The sequence below is a fragment of the Mirounga angustirostris genome, unplaced genomic scaffold, assembly GCF_029215605.1.
Source record: "Mirounga angustirostris isolate CCGP_5_RB_7025 unplaced genomic scaffold, mMirAng1.0.hap1 SCAF_10, whole genome shotgun sequence".
Classification (NCBI taxonomy): domain Eukaryota; kingdom Metazoa; phylum Chordata; class Mammalia; order Carnivora; family Phocidae; genus Mirounga; species Mirounga angustirostris.
In genome coordinates, this window is record NW_026991718.1 from 70387681 (window position 1) to 70405887 (window position 18207).

Below are 18207 nucleotides of genomic sequence, written 5' to 3' on the forward strand. Positions count from 1 at the left end.
TCATGTTGTACCTGAAACTAATGTAACATTATGTGTCAATTGTACTTCAATAAAATTAAATGGACAGAAATAAAATTGTTTTAAAAATATTTCAGAGAAAATCCTAAAAATCTTTATGACAATAAATTTTAAAACAAATTAAATAGCAAATTTCTTTAAAAAAATTATAACAAAAAGTTTAAGAAAAATAGGAAGCCCAAATAGTCCAATAACAATTTTTAAAAATTGAATTCCTATATTTAATACACACACACACACACACACACAATATAAAACCAGGCTTAGATGGTCTTACAAACAGGTAAAGCTATACATTGAAGGAATAGATTATTCCAATCTGTAACAGTTTTTTCCTAAGAACAAAATAACAGATCATTTTGCAACTCAGTCTATGAGACAAATACATCCTTGATAGCAAACCACATAGGGACAACATAAGTTAGAAATAACATTTCTCACTAAAAATTACTCATTACTAAATTATGGATTACTTATAAGCATAGATGCCAAAATCCTAAATGAAACATTGGGTAATCAAATCAGTGTATAAAATGACAATTAATCATAACCAAGTTTGTTATTCCTAAGAATATGAGTAGTTTAAGTATAAAATTATCATGTCAACAAATTAATACATTGGGAGGGGAAACAAATGGAGAGAAAGGCATTCAACAATACTGATCTCCATTAATACTAAGAAAGAAACTCTTAGAAAACTTTTCTAAGATCTTTAACATGATATCTATCCTGGTATGCACCAAAAGTCTATAACAAAAATTATCTGAGTAGTGAAAAATAAGAAAATATTTTCTTTAAAAGCAGGAACATGACAATAATGCTCACCATAAACTTCTAATCATCATTGCCCTCGGTATCCTAACCAGAAAAGAAAAAGAAGGAAAGAAAAAAAAGAGAGATGGAGAGGAAAAGGAACAGAGAAGGAAGGAGGGAGAAGAAAGGGGAGGGAAGGAGAGAGAGAAAGAAAAACAGGGAGGAAGGAAGGAAGGACTTAAGAAGAAACAGACTCATATGTACATATTACATACATAATATACATATTACATACATGTGATTGTTTAGATATGAATGATATTCTATATAGAAATGCAGTAAGGCAATTATGTATAAGATAAATTTTATAAGGTAAATATCCTAAAATCAATTGCATTTTTACCATGTGATAACCAACATAAAGTGTTATTTTAAATATTGATATTTACAATAGCAAAAAAATGTAAATGTTATCTAGAAATAAATTTAAGATATTAAGACCTTTATAGAGAAAGTATCAAACTTTATTGAGAGACATTAATGAAGGCCCTAGAAAGATGATGATATACCACAATTAGGAATAGGAAGACATAGTATCTTCAAGGTAACATTTTTTTTCTCAAAATTAATCTATACAATCAATGTAATTCCAAACAAAACTCTATCAAAGTTTTTTCAAGTTTAAAAGCTGATTCTAAAATTCATATGGAATAACCAAGGTCCAAAATAGGCAAGATACTACTATAAAAAATAAGAGAAAGGTATTTTCTTATAATATATCATATATCAAGACTTATCAAGACTTAAGTTTCAAGTAATTAAGTACAGCTCTGGTGGCAGATAAAAAGGACACTGGATGATAAAAGAGCTTAAACAAAAACCCATGCAAAATAGTTACTGAGATAAGAGAAAAATATTTTTGCAGATGAGGGGGGAAAGGGTCTATTCAATAAATGGTTCTGAGACAATTGTTCACTCATGTGGATAAAAATTCTAAGTCACTGGATAACAATGAAATTGAGTTCCTGATTCACACTACACGTAATTACCACTGTCAAACAGATTAAAGGCTTAAATGTGCAGGGCAAAACTATAAAATTTTTAGGAAAAAAAAAAAGCAGAATATTTTCCTGATCTCAGGATAAAGATAGATCACATGAGAATGAAGACATAAGTTATAGCATATTTATACAATGGAATATTATATAGTAATGAAAATTAACTACAGCTACCTATAAAATAAATGGGTGGTTCCTAAAAATGCCAAGTTAGAACAAAACAGAGGATCATAGGGAAAGGAGGGAAAAATGAAACAAGACGAAATCAGAGGAGACAAACTGTAAGAGATTCTTAATCATAGGAAACAAACGAGGGTTGCCAAAGGAGAAGGGGTTGGGGGAGGAATGGGGTAACCGGTGATGGACATTAAGGAGGGCACGTGATATAATGAGCACCGGGTATAAGACTGATGAATCACTGAACTCTACCTCTGAAACTAATAATACATTATATGTTAATTAACTGAGTTTAAATTTTAAAAAATAAATTAAAAAAGGAAAATAAAAAAATACAAAGTTAGTGTAAAATAGCAAGTAACAAAAGACTACTTAAAGACTGATAAGTTTTGTATAAAATCAGAAAACAAGCAAAATCATGCAATGTATTGTTTGGAGATGCACAGTTTAGTGATAAAATTTTTAAAAATTTTAAAGCACAAAAATCACATTAGTGGTCACTTCTAGGCATAGGAACACCAGAGGAAATTGGAAGGAGCAACTAAGTAGATGCAGTGGCATTGGTTATGTCCCATTTCTTCAGGCCACAACTATTTATTTTGCTTAATAAGTTACATTTATTTTATTTATGTGCTGTAAGTTGTGAATATGATGTAGTTTTAAAATCAAAATCTCAATTTTAAAAAGATTTGTGCTCGTTATAGAAGGTCTAATTTAACAATTGGAGTTCTACAACTCTAAGTGGGGATTTGTGGGCAGAGGTATGGGTGGGAGTTTCAACTGGTAATGAGTTTTGGGGTTTTTTTTTTAATCACTGGAGTTAGTCAAGCATAGGTAGGTAAATCCCTTTAAATTACTGTGAATATTTGAGAGTCAACTTGCAAGCATTAGTTGGCTGATTTCATTAAATCCCTTCCATATCTGAAAGATTATTATTCTGTGGATCAACTGTTGAGTGAAATAATTTAACTATTCATGTTAGCCAAAACTGGAACCATAGAGAGCCCATATAAATACTGCCCTGATCTTCTAGTACTGGAATTAGAATGAATCAATAGCTCCCAGAGGAAGCTAGGGAATAGTTTCACCCTAAGAGTCTCTTCCGTCTGTTTTCCCTTAAAGATAATTAATCCTTTCATTGTAAGTCTTTATTCTTTGGTGAGGTAGGGGGAAGGAGGGAGGAGAGGGAAAAGTACATACATTTAGTAATTTCACCTAACTCAATTTTATGCAACTAATTATTTAAAGATAGTGTTGAAACTAATTTTAGCAAGTAATAAATTGGAGGCAGTATCTTAGGAAAATATTCTGCCTTTTAATCTTCATAGATTCTGGAGTGGGAAATAAAAGGCCACTTTCCTGAAAGTGTTACCAAATGTTTCCAGATCCCGCACCATCAAGAAGATTGAGAATGCCAAATCAAACTACCAGGACAGTCACCTAAAGGGGCCATTTAAAATTAACTTAAAAGCATAGATTGAATAAATTCATTCGTGCCAGTGTCCCAAAGGCAAATGCAATCTTCTGAGCCTGAAAATGATAGAAGCCAGAAAGGATCCACAACAGAGGGTAGAGTGTCCACTAAATCCACAGTGAAAACACAGCCAGTGCCTCAAATCACTCAGGTAAGTCAATTATCTCTGTGGACACCCTCTCAGAGGTGCCTTCTCCCTGGGGAAATCTGCCTAGAACTCACTAGCCCACCCATCTGTCTTCTAAGCAACATCATTTTTGGTTATTAATTACAGCAAGAAAGAGGACTCATGACTACAATCCAGAAGTTCTGGTTTTATACCAAGTGGGCTGGAGGAAGATGTTGATGCCAGGACTGGAAACGAGTCTCCACCCCTCACCGAGTGACACTCTTATTGATGTTTCACACTGTAGGTCATGTCCTTTTGGAGGAAGTCAATCATAGCACTTTCTTGAAGAGAGAAGTGATCAGCAGGGACACTTCTAAGGTATAATTAATGTAAACTATTCCAGACATGCATCAAGGTTCTATTTCCTGTCTTCCTTGGGTCAGGGTGGAAGAAATCCAATAGAGAAGGATAAGAGAGTAGCTTATCTTGCCCCGGAAATCACTACTGACATGCAAGAATTTTGCTATTTGTCTGGAAGCGACCAAAAAAAAAAAAAAAAAATCCCCTGCTGGGTCACATGACCCTGGCAGATCTCTTCTCATAAGGGCGCTGTGTGGAGCTTCTGAAATCTGTGGAGATTCTTCTCTGCAGATGCAGGAAGAAAGCAGGTGGATGGATGAATAAGTATGGCCTTGCTCCTGGTCACCTTGCTGGCATTCCTGAGCTTAGGCTCAGGATGTCATCATCGGATCTGTCACTGCTCTCACAGGGTTTTCCTCTGCCAAGAGAGCAAGGTGACAGAGATTCCCTCCGACCTCCCCAGGAATGCCGTTGAACTGTGAGTATCAGAAGCAGCGGGAACAACGGAGGCACTGGATTTGTGTGTTGTATGCTATTACTATTTTCACATTAGGCTGATAATTGTCGGGCTGAACTATTTCTGCCCTGACCAAAGGCTTGAGTAAAACAGACTCCCCCAGTCTAACATCCCTGCTTGCAGCTCTCCCAGGATCTTAAGAGTTTGTCTCAGCAGCTGCCAGAAAAGGGCAATGTGGAAAGCTCAATGCAAAGGCAAAAAGAAGATGTTTGAGTCTTTTCAACACATTTGCTCTTGGGTTCCATACTGTCTTTGGTGGAACTGGAAAAGTAAAACTAAGAAAAACTAGAAACTTTTTTTTTAAGATTTTTTATTTTTTATTAGAGAGAGAGAGAGTACAAGCAAGGGGAGCGGCAGGGAGAGGGAGAGGGAGAAGCAGGCTCCCTGCTCAGCAGGGAGCCCAACGTGGGGCTCAATCCCAGGACCCTGCATGACCTGGGCCAAAGGCAGCCACTTAACTGTGCCACCCAGGCGCCCTGAAAAACTAGAAACTTTAAAGACCTGGAACTAGAGGCAGAAAGACAGTTGTGATTTAAGTGGCATGTACAACGTGTCTCCTAAAGATGCTGAATTTCAAGAAGGCACGAGTCACTGTCACTTTGGAGGCACCAGCAAATAATCCCTGAACTGAGGTTCTGCTTCCTGGGGAAACAGGGAGTTGGAGGAGAGGGGAAGGGGTGTGAAGAATGGAAGAAAGAAAAGGGGAGGCAGAGTGAGCAGGAAAAATATAGCATCATCTTTCCTACAGCTGGGAAAATGTGAGTCACAACTTCAGAATTTCACTGAACTATTTTAATAAGAAGTTGATAGACTCTGAGAGTTGGACAAGATCTTTAGACATCATTTCACTCTATCTCTTCATTTTACAAATGAGGAATCTGGGGTCCAGAGAGTCAAGAGATTTGTCTGATCTCTTACAGTGAGTCAAGGCACAGCCAAAACGAGAAATCATAGTCTACTGTTCTTTCCACCAAACCCTATTCTGACTGTCCAATTTCTACTTCCCCTCAGTATGAGCAAGTTGTTAGGCTCAGAAGTTGTAGATATAGTCCATGTATTTATTCCAAGGATTTTAAAGAGAAGCCACTATTTTGGAAGCCTGTTTCACTCTTGGTCCCATAAAGCTAAGGACGACTCTTATTTGACTTCAGAGTATGGCCAACTTTTCAGTTCACAATTACCAAAACTACACTCAAACATGGTGTTGCCTTTCAGATGGTCACTCAGAGACAAATGGTCACACGCTTGGTTAGTTATGCTTGCTACTTTTCCCCTGGATATCTCAAGTCCTCAGTTCCTATCCAGAGGCGGCTGCAGTGGCAGAGAAAATAACTAGTCAGCTTTGTGTTTTGGCTACACTGCTTCCAATAACACAACTATTCCTGACTATGGGGAAGAACGTGCCTATGCACAGTCTGGTTTATTAGGTCATCACAAACACAGGAGAAGGTCAATGCACCTGAGCTCCTCTAAGAAGTCACTTGCTCCTAAGCAACTTTGAATGATTGCTTAACCCCTTCTGAACCTCAGGTTCCTGAGTTCTAAAGTGGTTTTAATACAACCAGTTGGTTGTATTATTTAATACAACCAGTTGGTTGGATTATTTTTAACACTATAAGATATAGCTCCCTCACAAACATAGCCATTTCTACCTCTCTACTTCTTCCAATGTTTCTGGATGAGCCAAGCAGTGCCAACCAACCGCTAGAGCAGACAACCCCTAACAAGGTTTAATTTTAGGGTGATACTCATCCATCCTAAACTCCCTTCTGCACTAGGCCATCGACTTTCTGACATCTCTTTACCAGAAGAGAGATTTTTTTTTTCATTCTGCATAAAAAACATGAAGAAGGAAAGAAAAGAAGGGAAGAAGGGAGGAAAAAAAAAAGAAAATCCATTCCCAAACCTCAAACTTCAGGAAGTATGTGTGCATAGTGTGGGAGGAGCAGGAGTATGATTTTTTAAAAATAATTCATACTAAGATATAAATGACTAAAACATGTCTCTGCCCAAGAGCACTTTGCAACTGAGAAAGAGATTGTAGGAGAGCGTGTGTTTGTCACTCTTGACAAAGCCTAGCTCTGGGTGAACCCCTTCCTTAGGTGTATATACTAGAGGACAAAGTTGCATAAAACTAAGAAGGGGAAAGAAAATATTTGCCTGTTATTGGCATCCCCCCTCCCCAAAAACCACCCAGGAGTGAGTACAGTTGCTTGAGAGTTTATCTAATCTTGAGAAGATTCTTTTCTCTGCACACTCATTAATAGGGTGTGAGTTGGGCTATTCCAGAGTTCAACTTTGCAATCTTCTGGGCAAGGTATATAGAGGAAAAGAAGATAAATGTTGCTTTAGTCATTCGGTGTAAAAAAATTATTTGAGGATATTTTTGAGGTTAGTTTGTTCATCATCGAAGAGCAGATAAAATGCCAAGTGAACTAGAACTCAGATGTTGAGTTAGAATGCAAGAACAATTATTTTTATTTTTGTTTTTTAAAAGAATTGGATTGGGTTTATCTGGAACACTGGCAGAGGAAAGATGAAATGGCTTATTCAACTACATATTTCTAATTCACCTTGCAGTCTTCTGCATTTGGGTGTTGACTTTAATGATGATCACATCAGATGGAGGTGGACAGAATAGCCAGGCTTCAGGGAGTACAACTGCTTAACCCGTCAACACATCACAGCTTCATTGTTAGTCAGATTCACCCAGGGGTAAACAACTGCTACATCTTACCATGTACAATTTATCCTATCATTCCATCTACCTTGCAGCACTTTCATTTTATATATATGTCAGCTATCACGAGAGATTTCTAATTCCCAACCATCCGCCCATGTTAATATTAACACCAAAGCAACAGGAAAGCACCATCAACAGGCAGGTACATTCCATTTACTGAAGGGCCCCTACCATTTGCCTAAAGCTTTACACAAAATACTTTATGAAAATTTCACAACAGAACTGCAAGTTTGGTATTGTTGCTCTGTTTTTCACATGAGACAAACCAAGGAGCCCAAAAGTTCAGCAGCTTGGACGCTGTCAGCCCTGTGGCTCCTAGATGGCACACCTGGAATCCAAACTTGAGCCTGGGTTCCTACCTCTTTTCTATGCTGTGTTTAATGAAAGCCTCTGACTCCTTTCATCTGTTCCTCTTCAAACAAAGATGTCCCTTAGAATTTGCCCAGAGGTCAGCAGTTTTTCAGTTAAGAGCCAGTAATAAATACTTTAGGCTTTATGGGCCATAAGTCTCTACTGCAAGTACTCAACTGTCACAGTTGTATGAAAGCTGCCATGGACAAAACGGAAATGAATAAACATGGCTGCGTTCCAACAAAAACTATTTTCACCACTGAAATTTGAATTTCATATCATGATGCATGTCACAAAATATTCTTTTGACTTTTTTTTTTTATCATGTAAAAAGTGAAAAATAGTCTTAGCTCATGAGCCACAGAAAAACAGAAGGTAGGCCCCCTTTGACCCACAGGCTATCTCTTGACCCACTTCTGATTTAGACTATAGCTAAAAGCAGCTAAATCTTACTGGTTTAAGTGGGGTTGAGGCAGCCTGAAACAACATGGCACCACGGAGAAAGTACTGAACTAGGTGAGCTGGGGCAGGAACGGAGGGAATCCTAAGGCAATATTCACAGGCGGGCTTTTACTGTTTTTGACAAGTCAGAGATGGTATAGTCTTTAGAATCCAAGAGACTAAAGTCCGAACCCAGGCTATGATTGCTCTACCACATGGGCTCTTGGCTGTATAATGGAAACTGTAATGTTAGCCTTTCTCAAAGAGTTGCTGTAAGGACTGTATGGGACAATGATTATTTAACACCTAGGGCCATGCCTCTCAGGTGGTGGTGGTAATGCTTGTCGTTGCTGTGGTCATCTGTCAAACACTAGGAAAAAAACACCACAGAGGGCATTCATGATGACCAAATGGATCAAGAGGTATGAGAATGCTTTCAACAATTGATATAGAGATCTTTGTAACTCTGAGATAGTTTATAATCTCCTACTTACTTGAGAATAATCTCCTCCTCCCGTGGCTGGAGCACTTACTCTCTGTGCACTTATTTTCTGAGTAAGAAAATGTGTTCTTTTAGGCTTTCAATATTTGCCAAGAACTCAGGGAAGTTTCATTCTGACCACAGAGGAGTTTTGATTTCTGACTTATCCTAGAAACTCAGTTTCAATTGGAGACAGTGAATCTAGAAAGGACACTTTGATCTTGCTTTATTCTTCCTGGAGTTACAATTTCTAAGGAGAATGTGAACACCCATTCAAAATCTTAAATTTTAGCTCTAAGTGACCACACAGGTACAGCTATCTTTCTCTTCAGCAGGGTCAGATGACCACAATACTAAGAGGAGAAAAGGGTCCACTGGTGGTCCCTGTTGACTCAGGGAGATCTGCACTGAGATTTTATTATAGGCATGTGTTGACCCCTCTGTTCATATCAAGTTCCTGTATCTCATTGCAATCTCAAATGACCCGCCCTTACTTTTAATTATCTAATTATATATTTTTTTGTTTTAATTTCTCCCTTTGCCTTTTATTCCTTGTTTTGATGCTTTGGTTTAGATCACTCACCTTATTCCAGAATCACAGATTATTGTTTAGCTAGGAGCTACTTTAGTCTGTCCTTAGTTCTGAGGGATTTATCAGCACTGTGGGCCAAAAGGGAAGACTTTTACTGTGCCAGTTAAGTTCTGTGATCTTCAAAAGGGAAATGGAGCTTTAGATGTTTGTAAACAAGTTTAATTGTGCATTTTTTTCCTCTGAAAGCATATTCTGGGATTAATATTCTGCAGAACACACTCTAAGAAAGGCTACTCCAAAGGCTGGTCTATCCAACACCAGCCACCAGAATGAATCCTTTGTCAAGTCTGAACTGCAACCTGGACCTCCTGACTCCCAATTCAGTGCTCAGTATCAGCTGCAGGCAAATCTTGGGCTGGGTTTTCAGGGCTTTATGCCTGAGAAGCTGCTGTTTAAGAATGTAGTGTTTCTCATAAAGAAGATGGTTGCGAAAACTATAGCCACGTGGAAACTAGGTGTTACTTATACTGAGGTGAAGAAAGGAAAGATAAAACAATGGATTACAAGACTAGTAAAAACCCCTGTCTTCTGGATTTGTTGAGTATCGATGGCTCACTTTCTTAATTCCCCATATCCAATCAGTTTTATATACTCCCTTCATATTGCTACTACCAGTAATTCTTTTTTTTTAAGATTTTATTTATTTGAGAAAGAGAGTGTGCACATGCAAGTAGGGAAAGGGGCAGAGGGAGAAGGAGAGAATCTCAAGCAGACTCCCCGCTGAGTGTGGGGCCCAACAGGGGGCTTGATCTCACAACCCTGAGATCATGACCTGAGCAGAAATCAAGAATCAGAAGCTCAAACGACTGAGCCACCGAGGTACCCCATCAGTAATTCTTTCTTTATTGCCGTCATCAGTTTGGGCCCTGAATATCTAAAGCCAGGATTGCATAATTATGTCCTACTTTATCTCCTTTCAATCAATTGATCTCTCTCTTCTCCAAACCAGCCTGCACACTGTCATTGAATTTTTCTCCATAAAATACCATTGCCACCAAGTTATGATCCCCCACTCAAAAATCCCACTCAGTGGCTCATTTTTCTGACTGCCTATCCCTGCCCTCCAACAGGAGCCGTCCACTCTGCAAGGCTGAGGAAGACTCACTCTTAAGCTCAGTTTGTGTATTTCTGCCTCCCTGTGTCTTCATGTTCTGCCTCCTGTTTATACTATCCTCAGTTTCTTCTTTCTTGCCTCTTGAAATCCTACCTACTTATCATCATCTTGCTCCAAGGTTGCCTCCTTGATGAAGTCTTCCCTGATCACTTCATCTTTATTTAATCTGAATGCTAGTACAGTTCATTTCACACTTAATTTCTTACTTTGTCCTTATTTTTCCATGTGTGTCCTATTTCCTCCACTGTAGTGAAAATTTCTTTTGTATTCTTTATTGTGCCTGGTTCGATGCAATGTATGTTCTGGGCCCTCAATTACATGTAGAACAAATGATACAATAAATCAGGGGGAATTACATCTGTTTATTTGCTCCATTCCTCAGTACTAAGGAAAAGATTCTTATAAAAGATGATTATTGCCCTCCCTGCGGTGAACTACTATAGGATTTGACAGTTTTCTTATTTTCCTTGCCCTTTTTTTTTGTGTTTGTTTTAAGAAAATGCCTGTATATCATTCTAGAATCAATTAAATTATTCAGAAAAATACAAAGATCAAATCTCCTAAGTTAAAAAGTTGAACATTCTGAATTCTAAACACGTCACTCAATTCTCCTGACATAAGTAATAATACTTGCCTCTCTATACCTAACAAGAATATTGAAAAGATAAATGACATTGCCTAAACAAAATCACTTTAAGCCAGGCAGAAATGTTCAAAGAAATATAATTTTTGCCAATTAAGGTCAGATTCCAAACCCTGAATGTGAGGTTTCCTGTGTTCCCCAGATGTGCTTTGATTACTGTAGTTTTATCTGGATATCAAACCAAACATCCCACTGTGAAGATTACCCCTGGTGCCCATATCCACAGACTCCTACTGTCTTGTTTATATATTTCTTTGACAGAAACAAACAGCACAGTTTTCATGCTAATGAATACATAATCCTTTCTCTCAAAACAAAATCTTACGCCTACTTTAGTGAGAAACGGTATATGTATGTCCAACATTTGGAATTTAATTGGGCTGGGGGTAAGGGAGGTTTATATTCCCTGTGGAGGAATCAGAAAAATGACTAAAGGGAGAGCTATATAATGCAGTACCTTGAAAGGGAAAAAGTCGAAATTATATTGCAGGGAAAGAATCCTTTAAAATACAAGATGAACTCTACCCTGAGAATTGGCTGAGAGCTATAATTTACAGTCATTATCAGCAATTGAAGAGTAGGGGTTTGAGACAGCAAAATTCCACTAGCTTGGTGATAATAAAATCCCTTGTTTACCCTAAAGGTGAGAGCTGTCCTTCCTCACCCAAGTCCTCTACCGAAGAAGCCTAAGCTTCCGAAGCAAGACATGTTGGCAATAAATGGGAAATTCATTTAACTTTTGATTATCCCTCCCCACAGCCATTATTGGGTTATCTAGTCACTATGGTTGATTGGACTATACTTTTTTTTAAGCTGTTAGATTTAGACTCTCCAATTTAGCTTTGTTTAGACTAGACTCTAGCTTATATATCCCACAAGGTCAGCTAGGAAAGAGAGTAATTATTTTTAATTGCTTAGGATCTGATTATAATGAGATCTGAATGTTTGTTCTTAATCTGACTTCCCCTGAAATATCTCAGAGCATGTGTTGTGTCTTCGACCTGAACATGTCATTACCTTGTTCTTTCCTACAGGATATGCCAACTGATCTAAAAAACTTCAAGTGATGTGCAAAAAAAAAAAAAAAAAAAGAATAAAGTAACCAAACCCTGGCCATAGCCTTGAACTCAATGATATTTTTAGCCTTAGGAGTAGCTTGAGTCCACTCTTTCATCACTTCTCCCAGACCTTTTCGGCAAGAGCTAACACTGAGCTTTCACAGAATGCTATGTTAGAAATAGTGGAAAATAGTATGAGCCAATTTCTGTATCCCCCTAATGCCAAGCTTGATGAAAACCTCTAAAAAATAGGAACCCAAAAAGCTCAGCTAAGTTTAAGTGACACAGAGAGATCAATTAATAGAGGGCATCAGAAAGAAAATTCATCAGTACATTGGAAACTTGAAGTAAAATAATGCCAAAGTTTCATTCAATTCTAAAATGCTTCGATGTGACAAACATCTTCAGGCACCAATCTTCCCAAAGCCAATAAGCTTTTTCTAGGTCTCAGAGTCCAGCAGGTATGTAATTCCTCAACTCCTGTGATTTCAGTTGTGGGATTTTGGGGGGCGGGGGTAGGAGTTGAGGAGGGTTCCTTTAGGCTCAGTAGACAGTTTTGTTTTGAAATACAGCATGGAAAACCTCACACAGATACCCCTCTCTCTTGTTATTTTCAATTTGCAAAGGGGTTTTAAACAAAGATTTGTGGGAGATCCCATCTCCAGCAATGACTGTAACTCAATAGATGAGGGCTGATGGGAGACCACGGAACATTTCATCCACAGTCCTCCCAGAAGAAGAAGGGCATGAAAAAGAAAGGCCCCTCTTAAGAAAGGGCCACAGCCTGGAACACCAGATTTTTCAGGAGTGCTCCAGTTTAAAATGTTCTGTCCCTTCTGATAAAGTTTACTAAATTTTGGTTCAGGTGATGGATCACATCCCTGGAAGACAGGCTTGCCTCTACTTGTGTGTTCCTTACTATCTCACAGCAACAGTTTCTAAACTGATTTCTGTGCCTTCCATCATCTGCCCTCCCAGCTCCTGGCTCTGAGCTCTTGCTGTCATTGAATTCCCCTGTGGGCTCTAATATCCAGAGCTAGGACAAAAGTCCCAAGTCCTGAGTTGGACATTAAGGTCTTCCATGTTTTGGCCTCAGATTAGCTCTCCTGTCTTCTCTTTCATCTTCCATGCCCTTAACTCTTTCCTTCATACACTACTTTCTATTCCCAGATAGGTCTTCTATTCTCCTACCCAATACTATTATCTTCTCCAACCTCAAGTATGTTACACTTCAGTATTATTCAGTTTTTGAGACCAAAGTAAAGATGCTCATTTTTCATGGTTTTCTTTCAACAGCAAATATTTGATTATATTTGTACAAGGCACTGTATTAGGCTTTCAGGGAAAAAAGGAATCAACAGGGGAGCTGTTCAAAGAGAAGAACATCAAAGAAATAATGACAATACTGTTTTTCCTCACTTTTACCCACAAAAGTCAAAATCCCTGCTGGGAACCCAGAATAGTCATTGTCAAACTCGATCATTTGACAATTACTTGCAAGTTGCAATCTGAAATCACAGGTTGTGTGAACTGGAAGAAATGGATGCCCAGGAAAATCCAATGAGAAGATGCTTGATTGCTTCATGCCAGAGGCAAGTGGGTGAGAAGCTGGGCATCTTCCTGTCCCATCTAGATTTGCCCGACCACCTAGGGTTGAGGAGTTAGGCAGGGCCACTTCCACAGCAGTCTAATCTTTAAAAGGTCAGAAAATCCTAGCTTTATTTTTCAAGGAGAACTCAGACCTCAAATGGAAGAGAATGGCAAATGAACACCAGCAAATGTATGGTAAAGTTTAAATGACTGATGTCCAAATATTTAAATGTGACTAGAAGTTTTCAAATTGTGAAAATGCAAGGGACCGTATTTTGTGAATTGAGATAGAAGAAAATAATACAGAAGGTGGAAAATGGCACCAAAAGGGAAAACTTAGTTTGCACTGTTTTCTTTGCCACCTTTATAATTTTCCCCAAAGCGGCTGCGTTCACAAATGCTATTATGTGGATACCAGGAGAGAGTAGGTTAGAGGAGTATATGAATCAACAGACTGTGTATGCCAGGTTCCCCCCGAGAAGCTGAGTGTCGTCTCTGAAATATGGTAATCATATAGACTTAGTCTCGACAAAGCCCTGAGGTCTCTTCTGAAAATGACACAACCTAAAAATTTCAACTTTGGCAAAAGGGGGACGCTAAGAAGGAATTCTTCTATGCTCCTGAACTTGTAAGCAATTTTCTTTTTGTGTAAATTTCAAGCTGTTTTGCATGCCTATGTTAGCTTTAGAATTGAAAAACAAAGTGAATGAAAAAGAATGATCACATCATCCTCAGGTAACTCCTGAGCAAGTATCGAGAGTCGGTCCAAACCCTTACCACTGCCATACACCCACCAAAGCTAATCTCTGGTCAAGGCAGGAACAAAAGAAACCTTCGTTTAATTGGTGTTTGTTTTGTGAGCAAGCTGTGTAGAATTTCTCTAAGCAAATATATTGGAGGTGGGGGAGAGATTGTGGAAAATGCAACAAGAAACACATTTTTAATTTCGAAAACAAACTGAAAAGACAATGAAAGCAAATATGACAAAATGGTGAACAGCAAAGAGGTCATCTGAAATTCCACATACAGTAGCAAAGTTGCTTATCAGGACCCTGATTGTGAAAATCTGTTGAGCTCCTTCAGTAAGAACATACAGTCTTGGAATGGCATCTGATTCCTCCAAACATATACTAGAGACAAGAGGAAAAAGAACAAACAGTTATGATAGCCAGATAGGAAAATTACAAAGTAGCTCTGGAGAATATTACAAAGTAGCTCTGGAAGCAGAGCTCTCCAGTAAGATTTCAAGGGAAGAGCAAAAGCAGAAAAGGAAGCAAGGAAGGACAGAAGGAAGGAGGGAAGGAATAGGAAGAAGGGAGGGAGGGAGGGAGGGAGGAAGGAAGGGAAAGAAACAAACAAATGGCAGGCTATTAAGATAGGAAATCGCTGAGTCAGTATCTAAATCTAGCCTCTGGGGTTAGTCAGATTCCCTGGATAAGATTTTCCCAAGCTTCTACCCGAAGGGTGAAGCCCTATGCCAGCATTCTGGTAGCTAAGGAAAAGGGCTAGGGCCTCAGCCGCCATCAGTATTCTCGGGTGTCCTCCAGTTCAGAAACTATCTATTCTACTCTCTTTTAAGAATAAACCTTTGCTGTTTTGCTCAGGGGGACCCAGCACTTGCCTGACTGCTCCAAGTGGGAAGTATGGCTGCCTCTTCATCTTTCGACCAATCCTCTTTAGTTAGCCACCTGACCCTATTTCCTCCCCACTCCCACTTGCAGGGACACCAATGCCTCCAATTCCTGAGTGTTTTAGGGACTGTGCAGTGTGAATCACATCAGTTAGGATTCCATTTTCTAGAGTCTGCCAAGTCAGTACTTCTCAAACTTTAATGTGTAAGCAAATCAGAAGAATATATTGGAAAAATTCAGATTCTGGTTCAGTAAGGCTGCAGTAGGGCCTGAAAGTCTACATTTCTCACCAGCTCCCAGGAGGCTTTGTGGCTTTATAAAAAGCCTTTAAAAAAACAGCTTACTGTCTCCTCAGTGGGATTTCAAGAGGAAATGGATAGTTATTTAGTTATTTGTTTACTATACCATCTCTTCTCAGGAATCTCCACTCATTATTCAACCCACTCAATCTGGCTCTCTTCCCATAGGAACCACTGAAAATTTTCTTGTCATAGGTACCAATAAACTTCTCTTTATTTTCTGTATGTTTTATACTGTGCTTATATCATTTTTCAAATAAAAAATAAAAATTTGGGGCGCCTGGGTGGCTCAGTTGGTTGGGCGACTGCCTTCAGCTCAGGTCATGATCCCAGGGTCCTGGGATCGAGCCCCACATAGGGCTCCCTGCTCCGTGGGGAAGCCTGCTTCTCCTCTCCCACTCCCCCTGCTTGTTCCCTCTCTCGCTATGTCTCTCTCTGTCAAATAAATAAATAAAATCTTTAAAATATAAATAAATAAATAAATAAAAAATAAAAATTTGAATATAAGAGGAATGCCGCACAATTCAGGTGCCAGATGTAATCAATGGCCACTCCCCTATCCACATGTTACATGCCTCTCAGGAACACTCAACACAGTTGACCATCCTCTTGCTTGAAACTGTTTTCTCTTTGAACTTCCAGCTTCTGTGACACCACACTAGCCTTCCTCCTACATCTCATGCCAGACCTGGATCTGTGCTGAGTTCTTTACTGCTGCCCCATCTTTAAATGTTGGAGTTCCCCAGACCTCATCTGGACACTCTTCTCTCATGCATCTGTACTCTCTGCAGGGATATCATCCAGTCCGTGGCTTTAAATATCACTTCACCTACAATTAAAACCTCTTCATTAAGCACCAGGCAAGTAATATCCAGCTGAAACCTTGACATCTCCACTTAGATCTCTTACTGGCATCTCAAAACCAAACAAGTAGAAAATAGTACAATTAATCACTTTCCCTAAACCTCTCAGAATCTCCTCTCGCAAGCTTCATCATCTACAGAAATGCACCTATCCCCAGCCCCCCACACACCCAAATCCAATCTAACACCAAGTGCTAGAGACCTGACCCCTAAAATATAGCACAAATGTCTCCACTTCTTATCTTCCCTACTACCACTCCAGCTCAAACCACCATCGTCTCTCGCCTGGACTACTGTAAAAGTCCCTACCTCTTCTATCCCCTGGTTCCACTCAAAGCTACAATCCAGCCCTCACACAGCAGCTAGGTAAAGTTTTAAAGAGTATGACATATAATTACTTAGAATTGCACTTGGAATAAAATTTATTCAACCCGTGTTTCATGTTACTTCCTATGGCAGGCACTGTTCTAGGTGCAAGAGATCCAATATTGAGTAAAACAAACAAAATCCCTTCCTTGCTGAGCTTCTATGCTCTGCCACGGCTACAAAGCACTCCATGATCTGACCTCTGCCTGTCTTTTCCACAGGCATAGTGCATATCATGTCCCACTTGCCCATCATTACTAATCTTAGCTACCTTGGGCCCCTTTCTGCTCTTCCAATACACCAAGCTCTTTCCCACCTTAAGTCTTTTTTTCACTTGCATTTCATTGTCTATAATGTCTTTTTTTCCCCCTCATTGTCTTCCATCTGTCCAGTGTCTACCAAAATGCTACCTCCTTAGAGAGGCCTTCCTTGACCACTCTGCTATAGTAGCAATCCTCTAGCCTAGTACCCTTTTCTTTCATAAGGTTATGGCAATTTGAGTGTTTTTAGTTACATATTTATTTTCACCCACTAGAAAGTAGAAGTAAAGTTTCATGATGGTAAGGATTCCAGCATGTAGAATAGTTCCTGGTACAGAGTAGATACTTAATACATACATGAATGAATCAGGGCACCTGGGTGGCTCAGTCGGTTAAGTGACTGACTCTTGATTTTGGCTCGGGTCATGATCTCAAGGTCCTGGGATGGAGCCCCATGTCTGGCTCCATGCTCAGCAGGGATTCTGCTTAAGATTCTCTCTCTCCCTCCCTCTCCCTCTGCCTCTGCCCCTCCCTGCTCAAGCTTGCACTGTCTCTCTCTCTCTCTCTCTCAAATAAATAAATCCTAAAACAAATAAATACATGAAGGAACAAATGACAGTCCCTTCAAGCAAGTAAAAACTAGAAGGAAACACCAAATTTAACAGACATCTAGGAAGTCCTACTATATCACCATGCTGTTTATTTCTCATACTATCTCACCAAACAGTCTTGTACTATAGCTATTACTGTTCCCATTTTGGAAATAAATGTAATTGAAGAACTAACCCAAAGTTATTTAGCTTCTCAGTGTCAGAAATGAAATTAATATTCCTGATAAACCTAATTTAAAGATGCCCAGTCTTTGTACTAAACATGAAAAAAAGACAAAGAGGCCCCCCTGTACTCAAAACTTCTGAAGCAAAACAATCTAAACTCTTCATCTAAATTTATATATGTACAATTCTGGAGTTATCCATAATGTAAAACTTACATATTATCTTGTCTCTCAAATACAGTAAGCTCTCTGAGGGCCAGCATTCCATCCCTCTCCTGCAGCCATCCAGGGGTGGGTACTCAGTAACTACTCAATAGAGAGGACACACACAGAAGATGAATGAGCAAGGTCATGAATAAATAGGAGGACTGAAAGGTAAATGTCAATGGCCATTTCCAGTGATAAATTGCAAAATAACCAGAAGTTGTCTAATAATGTTCAAGAGCCCTTTGAGCAATTTGTGTATGCCTATGAGAGAGATGATTGGTGGGGCTAACTCCCACTCTCTGTTGCCCCTTCCACATTTCCTATGAA

The 18207-nt window shown here is 39.1% G+C and overlaps 1 protein-coding gene across 2 annotated transcripts in view; it reads left to right on the forward strand.

Annotated features, from left to right (window-relative positions):
* The first annotated feature begins 4200 nt into the window (after positions 1 to 4200).
* FSHR (follicle stimulating hormone receptor) overlaps positions 4201 to 18207 on the forward strand; it is a 165048-nt gene continuing 151041 nt past the window's right edge. For both annotated transcript variants that reach the window (XM_064572519.1, XM_064572520.1), the window contains exon 1: positions 4201 to 4427. In XM_064572519.1, the coding sequence (XP_064428589.1) occupies positions 4276 to 4427 (152 nt within the window). In that variant the 5' untranslated portion in view covers positions 4201 to 4275. The remainder of the gene's footprint in view (positions 4428 to 18207) is intronic.